General features: G+C 33.8%; 1 protein-coding gene across 1 annotated transcript; it reads left to right on the plus strand.

Annotated features, from left to right (window-relative positions):
• The first annotated feature begins 6,771 nt into the window (after window positions 1–6,771).
• On the plus strand, window positions 6,772–9,060 carry LOC104089871 (protein ARABIDILLO 2). The gene has a single exon (XM_009594875.4). The coding sequence runs from the start codon at window positions 7,098–7,100 to the stop codon at window positions 8,835–8,837; it is 1,740 nt and encodes a 579-aa protein (XP_009593170.1). The 5' UTR covers window positions 6,772–7,097; the 3' UTR covers window positions 8,838–9,060.
• Window positions 9,061–18,355: the final 9,295 nt, after the last annotated feature.

The following is an 18,355-nucleotide window of genomic DNA, read 5'->3' on the forward strand; positions in this document are numbered from 1 at the left end:
ATATAAGTAATTAAGTATAAATAAGTATGTTAAATAAAAGACCACTTAACAAAATAAGATTAAAAAGAAGACAGCTTAATGACTCAGTTTCTGGTCTTTTAAGACTTAAATTATAGTTTATTGAGTGATTTTAAGATCTTAAGAAAATAGATTATGATTCCTTGACTCTATAAATAAGTTCCAGATGGCCTTTTTTGCAAAGCCAATGATAGTAAAATTTAGCACCATGTGATCTCAATTATATAAAAGAAAATTTTCTCACCATTAGAGTCCTTAAGATTTTCATACTTTCTTTAAGTCTAAGCTATATGAATTGTCACTCCACTGCTCAACATTCCCAATTATAGTGGTAATTTTCATTCTTGTCACATGGAAAAGCTCCAACCCTATTGTACACCTATTGACTAGCGGATGCATGTATATGAAGCAAGAAAATTCGGTTGGTGGAAATTTTACTCAACTTCATTACTAGCATTTAAACCTATTTGTACAACATGAAAATTATTAATTTTTGGAATTTCAAAAGTGAAGTAAAGTTCTGTAATAATTAATGGGATTGCAATCGACACTTAAATCAAAATAAGGTGAACTATTGTGACAATAATTAGCTAAGGTTAGTATATGACACTTCGCCTACCCCAAAGTCCATCTTATTTGTTCATACGGAAAAGCACACGCGGATTAAAATAAATGAGACAATTAATTAATCACGTAGCATATGTCTCCAGCAAATTAGGCCATCTTAGGGAAAGTTTGATAAATATAATTTAATAGAGTCTGTGGGTTCATTTGGTTGCCGGAATTAATCCCAGTATAAAATCTGAAATTATATTTATCCCGTATTTAGTTATTGATATTTGCTAATATAGATAGAAATTTTATATTAAAATCTTGGTATTATTTATGATATTATAATTCTTGAATTATAATCTCGAGATATCCTTGTTCCGAACAAAATGCCCCCCAGTGAATTAGCATTAGCTTTGGCGATTCATACGGAGTCCACAACAACATACTTAGTGTAATCCCACAGTACCATACTTAGTGTGATCGAGTAATATTTAAAACAAGGCAGGCTCCACTAAGTATTAGTCATAAATAGGCCAAGTCAAATGGAGTTGAGTCCCAAAGGAGATGTTGATAATCAAACAAAATTTATTTATAGAGCAGTCCATATCAAGGGATACTAATCAACTAATCTGGATCCATAATATCAAGAACCTCAACTACAAGTTGCATATAAATCTTGTAATTAGTTAGCCTTTCTATTTTCATTGATATCTATATATGACTTTTGTCTTTCACTAAAATGAATGTGTGAATGTGTTCACTTACCCATATCCCCGTCAACCTATTAAAAAGTTGAAATATAAATATATCCCCATAATTAGACAATGATAATGCATAATATTGCCGAATTTCAGTTTACTAATTTATTTTGCTGACTCATTATTGTATTAGTAATTATATTGGTGTATGTGGCTTTTCTCTTCAAAGCTAAGGTATTTTGTAGGGCTTTTGGTTCAGTGTTGGATTTCACTTCCTCCTCACTCAAAGTCAAAAGGAGGGTATTCACTATTCAGGCACATAATCACTCACATTTCCTCATATAAGTTGTCTTTTTCTACCTAACATTTCATGAGCATTAAATAAGCACCGCATCATCCAATTTCACTGTTTATTTTGCAGCTATAGAAATCTCCTATGTCCAGATTCAAGATTATGATTTTCTACGTGACAATAGTTTGGGATATCACCATTATTCCGGATATATGAAAATTCATAATTTGGGATGTTTAAAAGGATTTAGTTATAGTATATACACTGATAAAGTAAAATCTCTTTATACCGAGCTATCTTTTATTTCAAGTTACACGATAGACCCTTGTAATCCGGTCCTTTTCGAACCTCGCGCATAGCGGAAGTTTAGTGTATCGGGCTGCACTTTGCCCTATATATGTAAGTAACTTTTTTCTTTTCCTTGTAAGTGGAATGCAAATAATTATTGATTATTTTATTTTGTATATGATAATAAAAAATAATATGGTTGATAATGGGTATGTGCTAACTCTTTAATCTAAAATGAGGAGAAATTAGTGGGAAAGCGACAAACCTTTTTCAGATTAAAAGGCTAAATATTCGCACGCTGGCATTCAAAGGGACTTCTCTAATTAACAAAGGAAACTATTATATTAAAGGAAAAAAATAGAAAATAACTAAGGTCGGCGATCACTAAAAAGACTTTATTAGTAAATTCATGCACTTTTCAAGTATTTAGTGCTAAAAGAATTGGGTTTGGCAGCTGGGGCAAAAGATAGTATAGAATAGTACTCCGTGACCAACAGAATAATGGCTATTTTTGTCATCTAATAAGACCCTCTTCGTACTAAATAGGCATCTAATCATATTAAAGGAACTTTTTAGTTTTTTTATTTGTTTGTAATTCGTCTTCTTCTGAAAGGGTATACTTTTTCTTCTTTTCTTGATTTATATGTATTTCTAAAATTAACTTTGTGATGAACTGTTACTTTTTTCCGACGAACTCATGTAAATTCTGTTTTTTCTCTATTTAAATTTTAGACGTGCAACGAGAGAAACTTATATATATATATATATATATATATATATATATATATGTATGTATTTACACCAACTCAATAAGCATACTACATCTATCTTTATATAAATCACTATCACTTATTCACTTAATATAAGACTATAACAATTAATGGCTCTTTCAATCCATTTACTTACATTTGAAACCAACTCAATAAACATACAATATCTATTTTTACATAAATAGATTACTACTTAACATTGTTAATTATGCAATTTACATTCTCGCCATTTCAATCTTAGCAGCATTTGGATTGGTTAAGGTCATCTCACCATCCAATACCAAAAAGGTCAGAAAAGAGATGCAATTTTATCAAGAAAGATTGAGCTGAAAACGTGACAACAAGCCTAAATAAATAGGGGGTTCACATGGTGGGACTATGCATTTTGGCATCTCTATTGCCAAAGTTCTTATTAATTGAAAGCTACACTATGTTTTTTTTATCTGTTTGCTACCTTTTTTACCTAAGTATTATACTGTAGAAAAGGAGAGTTCTAATTAAAAGGATGGTCCATTACAACTTCAATCTTTTTATTCTATTGTGTCAAAATTCCATTCCTCTGTCAAATGTCAGATCCTCTGTTACTCTCGTCTTTCTTTACTAAGCAATGTATAGCACCGCTTTTAACTTTTAGGCATAGAAAGAAACTTCCTAAAGTCTAAAACAATTCATGACACTATCTTTTTCTTTTCTTTTTTTGCTGGTAATTCATGACACTATCTAAATGTAGGGAGGTTGGCGTTTACTTTTCTTTCCCATATTTAAAAAGAAGAAAATTATTTACTATGAAGAAGAAAATTCTTTTAGATATTACTGTCAGTCTACTTTTTTTAAAGGTTGGAATGAGTTAAACACCCTCGTAAATTTCAATTTTTAAGAAGCGAGACCTGAAAAAGAAGATGCTCTCTCATCCTAAATTAAGTTAACACTGTGTAAAATGAATTCGAGTTTTTTTTTTAAAAAAAAAAAAAACTATTGGAAGAGACAATATCAACAAATTTTCACTACTATTTTAGATAGCGTTTGGATATAGATTTTGTTGAAACTTAGAAAAATGAGTTTTTGAAAATGAGAAGAAAAATAATTTTTGAAAGTTGTATTTGGACATGCATTTTACTTGAAAAGAAGGTACAATTTTGTGAGTAGAAAACTTCAAAAATTTCAAAAACTACTCTAGAGCTATTTTTGGGATTTGAATATTTTGTTTTCAAAATCTGCCAAAAATAGTTAAAATCTATAACAAACATATATTTGAACACAAAATTTAAGAAAAAAGTTCCCAAATTTTATGATCAAACGGGAGTTAATATTTGATTTAGAGCTAATATGCCAATGTTCTGTTTTACTATGGTTCTCGTGTTCTATTTTATGTTGTTGACATGAAAGTAAAACAATATACGAACATAAGAATAGATAACTTATACATAAAAGAAACATTCTAGAAAAGAAAAGATATATCAAAAGTAAGATCCATTGTGAGGCTATTGTTGAATATATAGCGAAACAATATTGTGCTTATCTTTAACAATTTAAACCTTTAGATTAGAGGATAGGATTGAGATCAAATTTCTATCGTTATCCATTATTAGAAAAGAATTATACGCGATTGACTGATGAAAAGGAATCAGGTTCGCACATAAGAGATAATTTTGAAAATCTTTTGTATAAATAAAAATATGCTATATCTAACCGTTTAATTTTTTGAATGAAATGGTTACAAATGCATTTATGTTGGATCGGAACATTTCATGATGAAAATATGAATCTAGATTTGTCAATGGATCTTTAAAAATCAATTAAACCGATTGAATCGTACCGTACCGAATTAATTATTAGGTTTCTTTTAATTAAAGAAAAATTAACCCAAATAGCCAATCATCCAACTGCTTAAATTAAAATTAGCCAATGAAGGTATAATATACGAATAACTTATGTATTACATGTATATAATTGAGTATAATCAATTAAATTTTATATACCATACGAAATAATAGGTTAGACTTTTAATTTTATGAAAATAAACCAAAAATTACCAAACCGTACCGATAAATTTATATATAAAAAATAAATTTCATATATTAAGTTTAAAAATATAAAACATTAAAAAATTTACTAGTGCATTTGGGATTATAGAAACGGCTACAAGCCAACAAGTAATTAACACCAAAAGTTCTAACTCTCAAACTTATTTTGCTACTCCCGTCGAAACTAAATTAGTTTCTACCATCTTGAGTAGCAAGCCACACGTATTTCAACAATCTTGAATAGCAAGCAATAAAGTTGGATATCTTTCATTTGGTGATTTAGATTTCACATGTTGAATACTTAATCCTCTAATAGATTTCACATGTGAACAGAGGCAACTTACTTAAGAAAGTTATATAGTTTTCAAATTGTAGCTAAAAGATGAATTGAAACTTTTGATACTCTTCTGTCCCTAAAAATATTATATACTATACAAGCTGAGTTTCTTGTTTATGACACTTCTCGAAATATGTACTTGTTTATCCATAATTGGAAAAATTATTATTTCTAATTTGGTGAGACTTTCTTTTAAATGAGACCTCTATATATGGAGCATAAAACTTGAACATCCGTCCAAAGTCTCCAACTTCTAACTTCAAAGAGTCCAATTAAGTAGTTCCCTATTAACTCCCCAGTTCTTGTTAAACTTATTTTATCTTCCTAAGGAGGGTCGGTATTATATGATCAAGTATGAATATTCTTCTAGTTATATCGTTCAATTTAGCAGAAGATTTTATATTAGGACATAGGAAATCGGTAATATAAAATATATGAGATTATTATAAGACCATTTTCTTTTATTTAAATTGTAATCGATTATATTTTTATCAATTCTTTCCGTGAAGAGTGAAAACACCAAGTTTTTTATTTCCCTATTTCATCTTCACATTGTAGTATGGGTATCATGTTCCATCTAAGGTTGTTGACACTTGATATGAAAGTAGGATATAACAACAGTATGTATGTGAGCAAAATAATAGATGACTACACGCAAAAGCAACAATTGAAAAGAACAAAAAGAACATCACAATTCACAAGTAAGATTCCTTGTGAAGCTATATTTTTGCAACATTGAAAGCCATTTTTTGTGGATCAAATCATTTCATGATAAGACAATGACTTAATAAAATAAAATCGTTAATTTTTAAATCTCTTTTCCTAATACTTGCAGCCTAATATAAACTTGTGCTTGTTGAGGTTTTATTTTAAGATGAATATTCTTAAAATAAGGGTGAATGGGAAATGGAGGGAAAATGAAATTTTGAGTAAAAATTTTAAGTTTCTCCCTCTTAACAATGAGACATTGTCCCATATTGGAAGTGGAAGACATTTTTGGTAGGTATATATATAATTGCTCCTCTTGTAGCTCTTAAAGAGTTAAGAAGAAAGCAAGCCTCGCGCCGTCGTCGTCGCTCGCTCGGCTACGGCTTCGGTGGACGTTTGGTCTTGCACTCCTTCTTGGCTGCTATATATATGAGCAGCAAATGGTGAAGAAAGACACCAAAAAACTCAACATACAATTTGCTCAACAAATTGGCTATACTTTGCGGAGTTCTGTATTGTTTTTAACTTCAAACAAAACAATTGTAAGTGTTTTGAAGTACCGCTATACCAGTGTGTTATTCGTTCTATCCTGAGAGGAAATAATCCATTACCTTGGGTACTAGGAGGGGATTAAATTCCTTAAGAAAACACTGTGAATTCAGTGGGCTCGAATTTATAACTGTTTCATTACGTTAATTTATATTTTGTAGAATTAGAATTATTATTTACAAATACAGCAATATTGACGGAAAATAACAGTGCTGTCTATAAACTTTCCCCATTTTTTTTTTTGCAGTTAGAGCTTATATATACTTTCCTGCCACCCCTAAGAAAAGGACTTCAGTTTATCAGTAATAAAAGGAAGAAAAAAAATCTAGTGCTGTCTATTATTTGAGACATTCAATGGAGCAAATAATTAAGAAAGACTCTGCATAATTTCGAAATGATTGGTAAAAGATGAAACGAAACTTCTGATACACTGCAAAATATATTAAATTTGTTTTTAGTAATTCCATCATTATTTTTTTCTTTTTAAAATTGGTGTGATCTCTCTTGGAGTATAAAAAAATTGGACCTATCTAACTTCCAAGAGTCCAAAGCAATTTCCCTAAATAACTCTCCCTTGTTTCATCTCCTAACTAACTAGCCACCATTCTGCAACTGATATACCAAATATACCCCTATGTCTTCGCGCTAATCAATCTATCTATCACACAGTTTCCAAGGCTATTTTTGTCAATTCAGTCCGTTCACAATTTCTGTACATCAACTGAAGATAAGCATGAATAATATAGGCAGAGCAATTCTTTCTCCTCAAGATAAAAGTTATTGAATTACCTTGATTTTCCTCCCAAAAACCTCTAACTAATTCGCCGTTTCTCCGACCCCATCTCGCCGGAAAATGGGCTAATGAAATCCAACATGTTTACTGAAACGGAACATGCACAAATTAAACTGGCATCACCCGCCGGAAAATCAAGAATCCGGCAAGAAATTGAGTTCATTTCTTCACTCATATCTCTTTCTTATTCAATCAAAGTGTTTCCCGTGAAATGGCAATCTATTCGCAATAAGCTTGAAGAACTTCTCTCTAGTCTTTCTGCTATAGAGAATTGTGATTCAACTGAGAATTACCCTCCACTTTGCAGCTCTCTCCAGGCCATTAATGCAACCCTCAAAAACTGCAATGAACTTTCAAAGCATTGTATGGAATTTTCTTATAGTGGGAAACTCCTCATGCAAAGTGATCTTGATATAATTTCCTCAAAGTTGGACAATCATGTAAGGAACATTTCTGAGATTTACTCTCTTGGTTTGCTAACTCAGAGCTATGCTATTATTGTTTCAAGGCCGAGTATTGGCGCTTCTCGTGATGATATAAAGTTTTATATCAGGGATTTGTTGTCAAGGCTCAAGATTGGTTCTTCAGAAATGAAGAAACAAGCTTTAATTGCTTTGAATGAAGTCATTCAAGAAGATGATAGGTATGTTAAAGTTGCAATTGAAGTTGATAGTTTTGTTAATCTGTTGGTGAATTTTCTTGATTTGCAAGAAGATAATCTTCAAGAAGAGGCAGCTAAGACATTATCTGTAATAGCAGGTTATCAATCCTATAGAAGTTGTTTAATTTCTACAGGAATAATTGCGCAACTAATTAGAGTTTTAGAGTGTGGGAATGGTTTGAGTAAAGAATTTGCAGCAAGATGTTTGCAGAGGTTAACAGAGAATTCAGATAATGCATGGTCAGTTTCAGCTCATGGTGGAGTTACTGTTTTGTTGAAGTTATGTACAGAGAGTGATTCTGTTGGTGAATTAGTTGGTTTGGTTTGTGGGGTGTTAAAAAATCTTGTTGGGGTTGAAGAAATCAAGAGGTTTATGATTGAGGAAGGTGCAATTTCAGTATTTGTCAAGCTTGCAAGGTCTAAAGATGAGGTTACACAAATTAGTTCAATTGATTTTTTACAAAGTATGGCTTCTGGGGATGAAGCAACTAGGCAAATGATCATGAAAGAAGGTGGAATAAGAGCTCTGGCTCGTGTTTTGGATCCGAAATCATCGTTCTCGTCTAAAGCAAGGGAAATGGCTTTGAGGGGGATTGTGAATTTGTGTTTCTCATCAGTGAATTCAGTGAACATTCTGTTGAATCATGGATTTATGGATCACATTCTGTATTTTCTTAGACATGGGGATGGTTCACTTCAAGAATTGGCCTTAAAGGCAGCATTTTGGCTATGTGGAACATCAGGAGAGGCCAAGAAAGCAATGGGGGATGCTGGATTTATGCCTGAGCTTGTGAATTTTCTTGATTCAAAGTCATTTGAGGTTAGAGAAATGGCAGCTGAAACACTATCAAGTATGGTTATTGTGCCAAGAAACCAAAAGAGATTTGTACAGAGTGATCAAAATATTGGATTGCTGCTACAAATGCTTGATCCTGAGCAGGCAAACTTTGGTAACAAGAAGCTATTGCTTTCTATACTCATGTCTTTAACAAGTTGCAATAGTGCCAGAAAGAAAATTGCAAATTCTGGGTATCTGAAAAACATTGAGAAGCTAGCAGAAGCTGAAGTTTCAGATGCAAAAAAGATTGTCAGGAAATTATCCTCCAATAGATTCAGAAACATTCTCAGTGGAATCTGGCATTCATGATCAAATGTAATTCAATTTTGTCTTATGTTTTAATGTTTCCTTAACTCCCTCAATCCCCAACCATCACCCCAAAAAAAAAAAGAAAAAAAAGAGCAAACAAAAAGGAGATCTTATGTTATGTAAATCAAGATAAATGTACTTTATTGTGGAAAAAGAGCTTTTAGAACATCCCTTTTTAGCTTCTAGTCATATAAAAAGTCTCAATAAAAAAAAGATTACTGAATATAGGAATCTTATTTTCATCTTTTATTGCATTACTATCATTTTCATTTGTGATAGTATTTTAATGTTTATTGAGGAAGCACAAGTGCACATGGGGAAGGCATGAAATAGAGGGGATGGGGGCATGTGCAGTAGCTATCAATGTTTTTGTCTAGCCTTCCAAGGAGCCCAGAGAAGAGAGTGATGTATGCTTATGCCCTCTCTGTATTTTCTTGTCCTTTCTTTATGCATTGGTTTTTATCTTATAGTGTGATATTTGTGAATTTGACATAGCCAACACACTTACATGAGTTCATCTGTCTTATATGTACAACTTTTTCCTTTTCTTTTAGACACTTTATCCAATGATTTTGAGTGCAGCTTAACAAACTAGTATGAACTTTTTTAGAAGTAACCAAATGTGTAGAAGTAAAGCCTCATAAAGGAGCTTAGGACTAATGTGACTTTTATAACACAAATAATTTAAATTTTATCTATTTATTTACACAGTGGTTGTAATTTGACTGGCTTTAACATGTTATTCACAGATACGGAGTTAAGATTTTGAGTTTATGGGTTCTAGAATTCTACAAAAGGCAACTTACTGAGTTCTGGATAAATTATTTGTACATATTAATTGAACTTTATTGTATAAATACAAGGTTTGAACTAAGGTTACTGGGTTTTATCGAACCCGCTTGTGGCTCCGCCCCTATATCTGCCTGATGTTCTAGGTTGTCAACTCATACCACATTATATGCAGTTCCAGTCTTGAGTTATCTAATTGTATAAATACTTTATACCGTAAATGGATAAATTTAAAAGTTGTCTTAACATTTAACTTTTACATCTTCAGTGTGTTAGTATGAAGATCTTTTTGCTGTAAATGCTTTAATCGATGCTAAGAGTGCTATCTTTTAGAGAAGATTTAGCCAAAATTATCAAGACCCATGATATGGTATATACTCATTTACCAATTACTCCCTCAGTTTCAATTTATGTGAACATGTTTGACTGGACACGAAATTTAAGAAAAAATGAAGACTTTTATAATTTGTGGTCCTAAACAAGTTAAAAAGAGGTCCAAAGTATTTGTGTGGTTATAAAAACTTCTCATGAAGGGTAGAATTGAAAGAATAAGCTAAATTATTTTCAAATTTAGAAATAGGTCATTCTTTTTTTAATGGACCAAAAAGAAAATAAGTTCACATAAACTGAACAGAGGGAGTACCATGTACCTTTTTCCTCTTAACACCCCCCCCCCCCCCCCCAAAAAAAAAAAAAAAAAAAACCAAGGGTAGGTTATGGGCTTGTTGGAAGGGGAGGTGGTAGGTTTGTACTTGGAAAAGTTATGATTTCTGAAGAAGTAAAATTGGACCACAAAGGGGCAGGCTGAAAGCTGATACAGGGCAGGCTTTTTAAGTTGGGCTTTTATGTCATCAACATTACCAAATTTGAGTAAGCTTTACAAAATTCAAACAGAGAGTGGGACCATTGGTCCATAATGAGTACTGAGAATTCTGAAGTCAAATGGTAAAAAAAAGTAGCCAATATGTGATCAAAACAGAGAAATGAAACAGAGAAAAAGAAAGTACTCCCTTTCCATTTATCTACAATTGACTTTTCCAGCTTTATGTTTCAGGGCCAAGAAATAAATTTCAGTACTGAGACAAAATATTACTAGCCCAAAATCAAGGCCTTTCTTTGTTTGAACCCAGCTTAGCCCAATAAGTTTTTTTTTGCCTTCAACCCAGTATAGCCCAATAGGTAAGCATAATTACGATTTAATTAGATCCGCATTGGTTTCTGCAACAGATATGAAATGGCATTACGATATATAGTTATATACTGAGGTTCTTGTTTTTTGAAACTTATCTGTTTCATCTAATGAAACAACATATTACTCGAAATTAATTAAGTTGCAAATTCAAATATTCTTTTCTAAAGTGTCTTCACCATCCTATATTCAGTGTGAATTGTAGATGAGAAGTTCAAAATTGATGTCGTTTTCCTTCTCTTTTTCTTCGTTAGAGCTGAAAAGACAGCTTTGTTTAATCTTTTGATGAAGACATCACAACCAATACAACAGTAGATTAGTTTGCAAGTTGGTCGTTGCCATATTTTTAATCTTTCGAAGATATATACTAGTAGTAGGATTCTTACGTATGACAAATTAAAGAGGTGTGGACTTCAATTCAACTTCTAAAGCTAGCAACTACATCATCCTGTCTCCTAGACTTTTGAAATAAGGAGTATTTGACTAACAATTAAAGCTGAGTGAATATGGCTAGACATATATCTTGGTTCCTCCAGTTGAACAGAAAACCAGCAAATTACAACAGGATTACAGTTCCAATAAATAATGAAGCTGGTTGAATAAATAAATAAATAATTCACTTGAAGTATTGATCAAATCAGTAAATATTTTATACGAGTCAAACATAGATTGAGTTCTTTTGAACAAGGACAGTCCTCAGCGTAACTATTTATGGGTTTCTTCTCTTGTAACATTAATTTATCATGCACTAACGTGCTATTCAATAACATACAAAATATAGTATTTCTGGATAGAATAGCTAGTTTATGTTATGATCACTTACTTCCAGCAAATAAATGGGATGATTAGCCTGTAACACTAATACACAGTAAAACCGTTGACTTTCATAGAAATATTTTAGCCACTATCATCATCAGACTTTGTTGTTACTCCTATTATTATTCAAAAAATTTCTTCCTTTCTTCTTTTTCTCTTTCCCTTTTTTCCCTTTGGGAGGGGGCAGTAGGGGGTTGACAAGCCAAGAGTATGGAAAGAGAAAGGTCCCGTGGGAATCAAAATTGCACCTGTAAAGATATATTAACAAAGGAAGAACTATAAATACATATATTTTGTAGTATATTGCATCTTGCTGTCATATTTTTGTGAAAACTGATTTTTCACCTTGTTTATTTTTCTATTTTATAGTTGTGCTCTATCAAAATTAGATCTCTGAACTGGCCGAGCATGAACCACTTTTTAGTATACGACATTCAATATTTGCTTTAAATTTTTCACCAACACAAGACCAACGCCTCTACTTTTAAGGAGAACAATGTTATATGTATGATGTGAAATTAAAATCTTAATCCCAGTTGTCGGTAGTGTATAGTATTAAACTCACATCACGGATGTCTCAGCACCAAAACGGTCTGGAACCGATGACCCATCACATGCTACGATACCTGTCTATTCTACCAAAAATATTGTAAGATTCTAAAATCCAAAAAATAAAAAAAAAATAAAAAGAAGAAAAAGAGAGTGGAGATACCTGTGGTAAGGAAGTCCTATTATTTTGGAATATTCTTCCAAAATATTATTTTGGGCTCAGCTAGGACACTGAGTCCCAATGAGGGTTGAATCTAATACCCATGACGGAGGGCAGATGAGATTTTTAGGTTGGCAAGCTTCTAAATAAGGCGTGCACATATTACCTTAGGTGAATTCCATTTCAGAATGGAAAAGAAAAATGAAGAGCTTTATAAGGCATGTCACAAGTTTACATGATACACACATGCTTTTGGAGCTCGATGTGGCGTAGCTTGAAAGATAAATCTGTGCGGGTTTAGACCCAAAGCAAACAACACGTGCCATGGGCTTGAGTCTTGACAAGTATGGTGTGTGTCTATATATATATATATATATATCACCGGCCGGTGAGAATCAGACTCGCATAGTTCAGTCAATTTGGAAATATTTTTTTGTGAAGTTTAGGTTTATTTTGCAACACCTTATGAGTAAAAATTGACGTGTTTTTGGGGTTTTTCAAATATCGGGCTTAAGGAAACAAGGTAAAACTCCACTCTCTTATTTTCCCTTCTCGGTTTTCTTCACCTTCTTATTTTTCCTTTTCACCAAAAAGTATAAGTTATGTTCAAAGCCACTTAAAATTGCATTGAGCGTTCAGTAGACCCGCAGTTCTTAAATGTTGTGCTGTCTCACTCTAGACTAACTAGTCATTAGTAATGAGTCAATGAGTATGGAGGGTCACACCGTTGAAGGACTTCTGGATATTATAGATTTGAAAAAACGCTCAACCGACGAATTTTCATATCATAGAGATGGGGTAAAAAAATTACTACTGTACATATGAAAAACACATGTCAATTAATTTGTTGTAGACACGAATAAGTTTCATATAATTAATGGGGTAGCTGTCTCTTTTATCATATAAAGATGGTCCCACTTGTGTTTACAACTCTCTTTTCCATTTAATGTTGGGTATTAATATTGTTCACTTCATTTTAAGCAATATGCGTAACAAAAAGTTCAATGGTTAGGAATACGAAAAATAATTTGCTGAGAATCACCACCAAATTAGAGAAATGTAAAATTACCTTACTTATGTCCGTTCCTTCATTTATACCTTAATAATTTAATCCTACATTTCGCCCGTTGATATTATAACTACAGTAGTACTTGTCTTGTTTGGATAAGATATACTTTTTGGATAACGATAATAAGTCCTCGTATAATAGATTCACCAGCTAGATTGACACGGATTTTTCATGCAAAAAGCTCATATTTTCCTTTTTGGAGTAAAAGTTCAGCAACTTTTGTTAGTGGATAACCCTTTCCTAATCATTTAATAAACTCTTTGAAATTGACAAATCACTTTATCCAATCGCTACTAAATTATGTAAAATTTGCGCCGGTCAACTAAGTGCTAGTTGCTTTCTCCGATTTTGTTTATTATTCTCTGTAATTGAAACAAATTAAAAATATAGTACTATTACTCCCTATAGAGAATGATAGAGTATGGAAAACAATGGAGAAATTGTACATGACTTTGGACATTGATTTCTCAAATGTTTTTGAAGTAAATTTTACATTTATAATGTGAATGTTAACATGGTTGTGTAGTCATATAAGATTTGAGAAAATTAAAAATAATCATATATAAAAGTAGTATATTATTAGTTTAGTTTCCAGTTAGGTGATCAAGATATTGTTTGACCAAAAACTATAGATCTTGGTTCAAATAATTAAATTTATGTAAATAAGGGTTAATCTTAGCTAACAATAATATCCTTAGATGAGGTTTTTAAAGAAGCAACAAAATATCGTGTGGATCTAGCCAGACAATGGCAATAACATATAATAAATGTTCTAGAAATAAGGAGCAATAATCTAGCATTCAATAATAATGAACATCAATAAATGCCATTTAAGTAAATAGGAGGAATGATTCACCCAATAAAAGATGGAATAAGTGGATCTTTTTTCTAACAAAGAAGAGTGATAGACAATCCCTTGAATATTCAAATTATTCTTGGATCGGGTGAAAAAGTATAAAAGAGAATCTTAGTAAAAATGTGATGTTTGTATCTTACTTAGCAAATGAGATCTGATATTCTTTCCGTCCAATTGTGTGTTTTTACAAATGAGTTTCACATGTCCCCTATCATTCTCTCTTTTCCTATTTATATGGGACATGTTCCTAAGAATCCCTAATAGTATAAATGTAGAGAATATCCACTAGAATATTCTATTTAATATTATATCTTGAAAACTAGTTGTTACAGCTCTGTCAATGGTACTCGACCTCGACCCTTGTTGATACTTCGACTGCGGCTCTCGTTGACTCTTTGACCACATACTTCGCTGTTTCTTGGGCCATTTAGACTTACGACAGCTTGGGAACCCTTCCCTTAACACTATCTTAGCTCAAATATTCTAAAGATAAATTTTGACTCATACAGTTAGTCCCTTCGCTTTTTGATGCCGGCTTCAGGCGCGGTCGATGAGTGGATTCTGTTCGTTGTGGTCGAAACAATCGAACGAGTTGTGCAGGTCGTGGTGATTACGTCGAACTAGCAATGTGACCCTACGTGGGCCACTCATTTCAAAAGTTTCGATTTTTTCGATCGATTCGTTGAAGTTATGCTGTCCACGAATTAGGATGACGTCATGACGTCACGGGTCATTATGACGCATATTCTCCGATGTACTGCTTTGTTTCGCATGTGACCCCTGATTGATCCTGTCGCTTCGGTTCCGGTGTCAGTAATGATGAATTGTTTTCGGTCCTGGTACCAATATCCTTATAAATAAAAGTATTTAGGTGCGATTTTGAAGTTTTAAATTTCTGTTCTTTCGAAACCCTATAGCGCTCCCTTGTTCTTTCCTTGAAACCTTTCCTCTCACTTCCAGTGATTTGTATTGCTCTTGGTTCTTCATCGCTCGATACTTCTCTCTTTTTTTCAAACATGTTTAACATGTCTTTTGAGTCTAGTGAGGGAAGTGATGCGATCCCTTTGGCGATGGTGTTTCCCCCTACAAGGAGAATATTGTCATCGTTATCGAGGACAGAAACTTCCCGTTGGTGGAGAAGATAGTTCCTCGCAACCATGATACTAGATCTGATTTCTCCAAATTAGCTGTTACCGACCCTGGAGCTTTTCGGTCAGTGATAACCGAGAAAGAATTAGGAGAGCTTAAGGCCAAGTTCGGCCTTCCCGATCACGTCAAATTAATCCTGGCTAGGTGGGATACGGTGCAGGTCCACCATCCTGGGTACTGCGCCTTCTACGTCTATCCCTTCCAAGTCTGCTACACTCTCCATCTTCTTTCGTTGGCGGAGGACTTTTGTCATTATTATTGTGTTTTCCTAGCTCATCTTACACCGTACATTTAAAAGCTTATACGGATGCGCACCAAATATTCCGAGCTAGCCGAGGTCAAACTGATTCTTCAGTATTTAATTCATTTGTTCGCCCCCGGCCTTTATAGGGGGACGATGCTGAACCTTCACCACCAAATCAAAGGCTTCGAATTGTACTCGTAAGTACCTAATCTCCTTGTATGTAGGCATCTGATTTTTCTCCCATGCTTGGTCGTGGGATTTTGACCTCTTGTCTTTTTCTCATGCAGCCAAGACCTCGCCTCCTCATTTGGTTGTGGACATTTCTGACTGGATTGGTCGGCTCCTCCCTCACATCGTAGGGATCCATGAGTGGTCCGGTTTCTTCAAGAAGTTTGGGCCTGCTCTCTCTTCGACTGGTAAGTTCCTTTTATTTCCTGCGTCTTAGTTCTTTTTATTTTGGTGTACTTTTGCTGACCTTTCCCTTTCCCTGTGTTTTTCCTAGCTTTAGCCAGGGGATCTTCGAGGAGGTCGAAAGCTCCCGCACCCGCGTTATGAAAGAGGAATTCCCCTACGTCCTCGGCTCCCGCCCCTTCTTCTACGAATGCTTCTATTCGTGCCCCAGTTCCTTCAACAATGGCGGCTTCTTCTGTTCATGCCCCGGTCCCTTCTTTGACGGCGGCTGCTTCCGAGTTTGTCCCTCCTTCGACCGTGGAAACCTCGACTCCTTAGATGTTCCGTCTCATCGATGAGGACAAAGAGCTTTTTCCTAGTGATAGGGATTTGATGCCTCGTAAGAGGAGGGTTGTAGACGTCATGGGGGAGAGGTCGGCGGCCATCGATGTGGGAGACTATGGCTTTGTTGTAACGACCCGACTTGTTATTTTAAGAATTTATGCCCCGTTCAGCGACTTAAGCTCCCGATCAGCTTTGTAATATGTATTATGACTTACGTGTACGGTCGAGTTTGGTTTTCGGAAGATTCAGAATTTAATTGAAAGAACAACTCTCATTTTTAAGCTTAAATGAATAGAGTTGACCGGAGTTTGACTTTTGAGTAAACGAACACGAAATGGATTTTTGATGATTCCAATAGTTTCGTATGGTGATTTCGGACTTGGGAGTATGCTCAGATTTGGATTTGGAAATCCGTAGGACAATTCGACGCATTTTGGCGAAAGTTGAAAAATAAAAAAATTTTGAAAAGTTTGACCGGGAGTTTACTTTATTGATATTGGGGGAAAAATTCGATTATAGAAATTGGAACTACTCCATTATGTCATTTAAGACTCGCGTGCAAAATTTGCAGTCATTCTGGATTAATCTGATACGTTTCGCCGCAAATTATAGAATTTGGAAAATTCATAAACTCATAATTCGATTCGAGATGCGATTCGTAGTTTTGATGTTGTTTGATGTGATTTGAGGCCTCGATCAGGTCCGTATTATGCTACGGTACTTATTAGTATATTTGGACAAGGTCCCGAGTGGCTTAGATGGGTTTCAGATGGGGTTCAGATCGTTTGGCGCCTTGTTGAAGCTGTTGGTATTTCTGTTGGCAGAAGCTGTTTTTGGCAGCAACTGGTGCAATCGCGTTGGGACTTTGGAAGTTTATATCTCGAAATCTACAAAGAATCTGGAAATTTCAACATGAAAGTTGTAGCCCTTTGATTCTAGTTTCCAAAAACATAAACTATTTATCATTTGGACATTTGTATAGAAAGTTATGATCAATTGACTGAAGGCTGGTACTGCATATTTTGGCTATAACAGTGTGCACCGCCAGATTTCTGATGCGTAAAGCTTACTTTGAAATCTTATATCTCGAAATCGTATAAGGGATATGGAAATTATCAAAACATGAAAGTTGTAGCCCTTGGTGTCTAGTTTCCAGAAAATTAAATCATTCATCATTTGGATATTTGTACAGAAAGTTATGATCGATTTACCGAACGCTGGTAATGCTGGTTTTTCTGGGATTGAGGCAAAAATTGCATGTGTCAAATGTGATTTATTAGTCTCAAATGATAAATGCAACTTGCGTGGACTCATTCTAAAAATGGGGGTTTCACCTATTTTAACATATTTGGAGCTATGAAGCTCGTATTGAAGCGATTTTTAGGCGATTTTTCCCACCATATGGATTGGGGTAAGTGTTCTATTTCTGAAAATGATTATACTTCATTATTCTATAGTTATTTTCTTTATTTATTTTGGATTTAAATGGAAGAAATCAAGATTTTTACAAAACTTTTCAAGAACGAAAATTTAAGATTTGGAGGTCGAGTTGTTATCGGAATTTGGTAAAATTGGTATGGTTGAACTCGTGTAGGAATGGGTGTTCATATTTCATTAACATTATGTCGGGTTCCAAGAGGCGAGTCCCGCATTGACTTTTGGTTGGCTCTTTAATGTGAAATTTTAAGTTGACGTTTTATTATCCGAAATTGTTTTCGATGAATTTTAATGAAGTTATACAATTAATTTGGATAGATTTGAACTATCTGGAGGTCAATTCAAGCAAGAAGGCAATTTTTAGAATATCGGCCTAACTTCAAAAAGGTAAGTATCTTGCCTAACCTTGAGTGGGGAATTACCCCTTAGGCATTGAGTCTTATGTTGAAATTGTGTAATTGAAAACCATGTACGCGAGGTGACGAGTACGTACTTGGTTTATATGTGCAAATTATATCAGTTAAA

This window comes from Nicotiana tomentosiformis, chromosome 2 (assembly GCF_000390325.3).
Source record: "Nicotiana tomentosiformis chromosome 2, ASM39032v3, whole genome shotgun sequence".
NCBI classification, from domain to species: Eukaryota; Viridiplantae; Streptophyta; class Magnoliopsida; order Solanales; family Solanaceae; genus Nicotiana; species Nicotiana tomentosiformis.

Bases quoted from the DNA above. Each gene is read 5' to 3' on its own strand.
- LOC104089871 (XM_009594875.4), top strand. From the start codon at position 7,098: ATGAAATCCAACATGTTTACTGAAACGGAACATGCACAAATTAAACTG.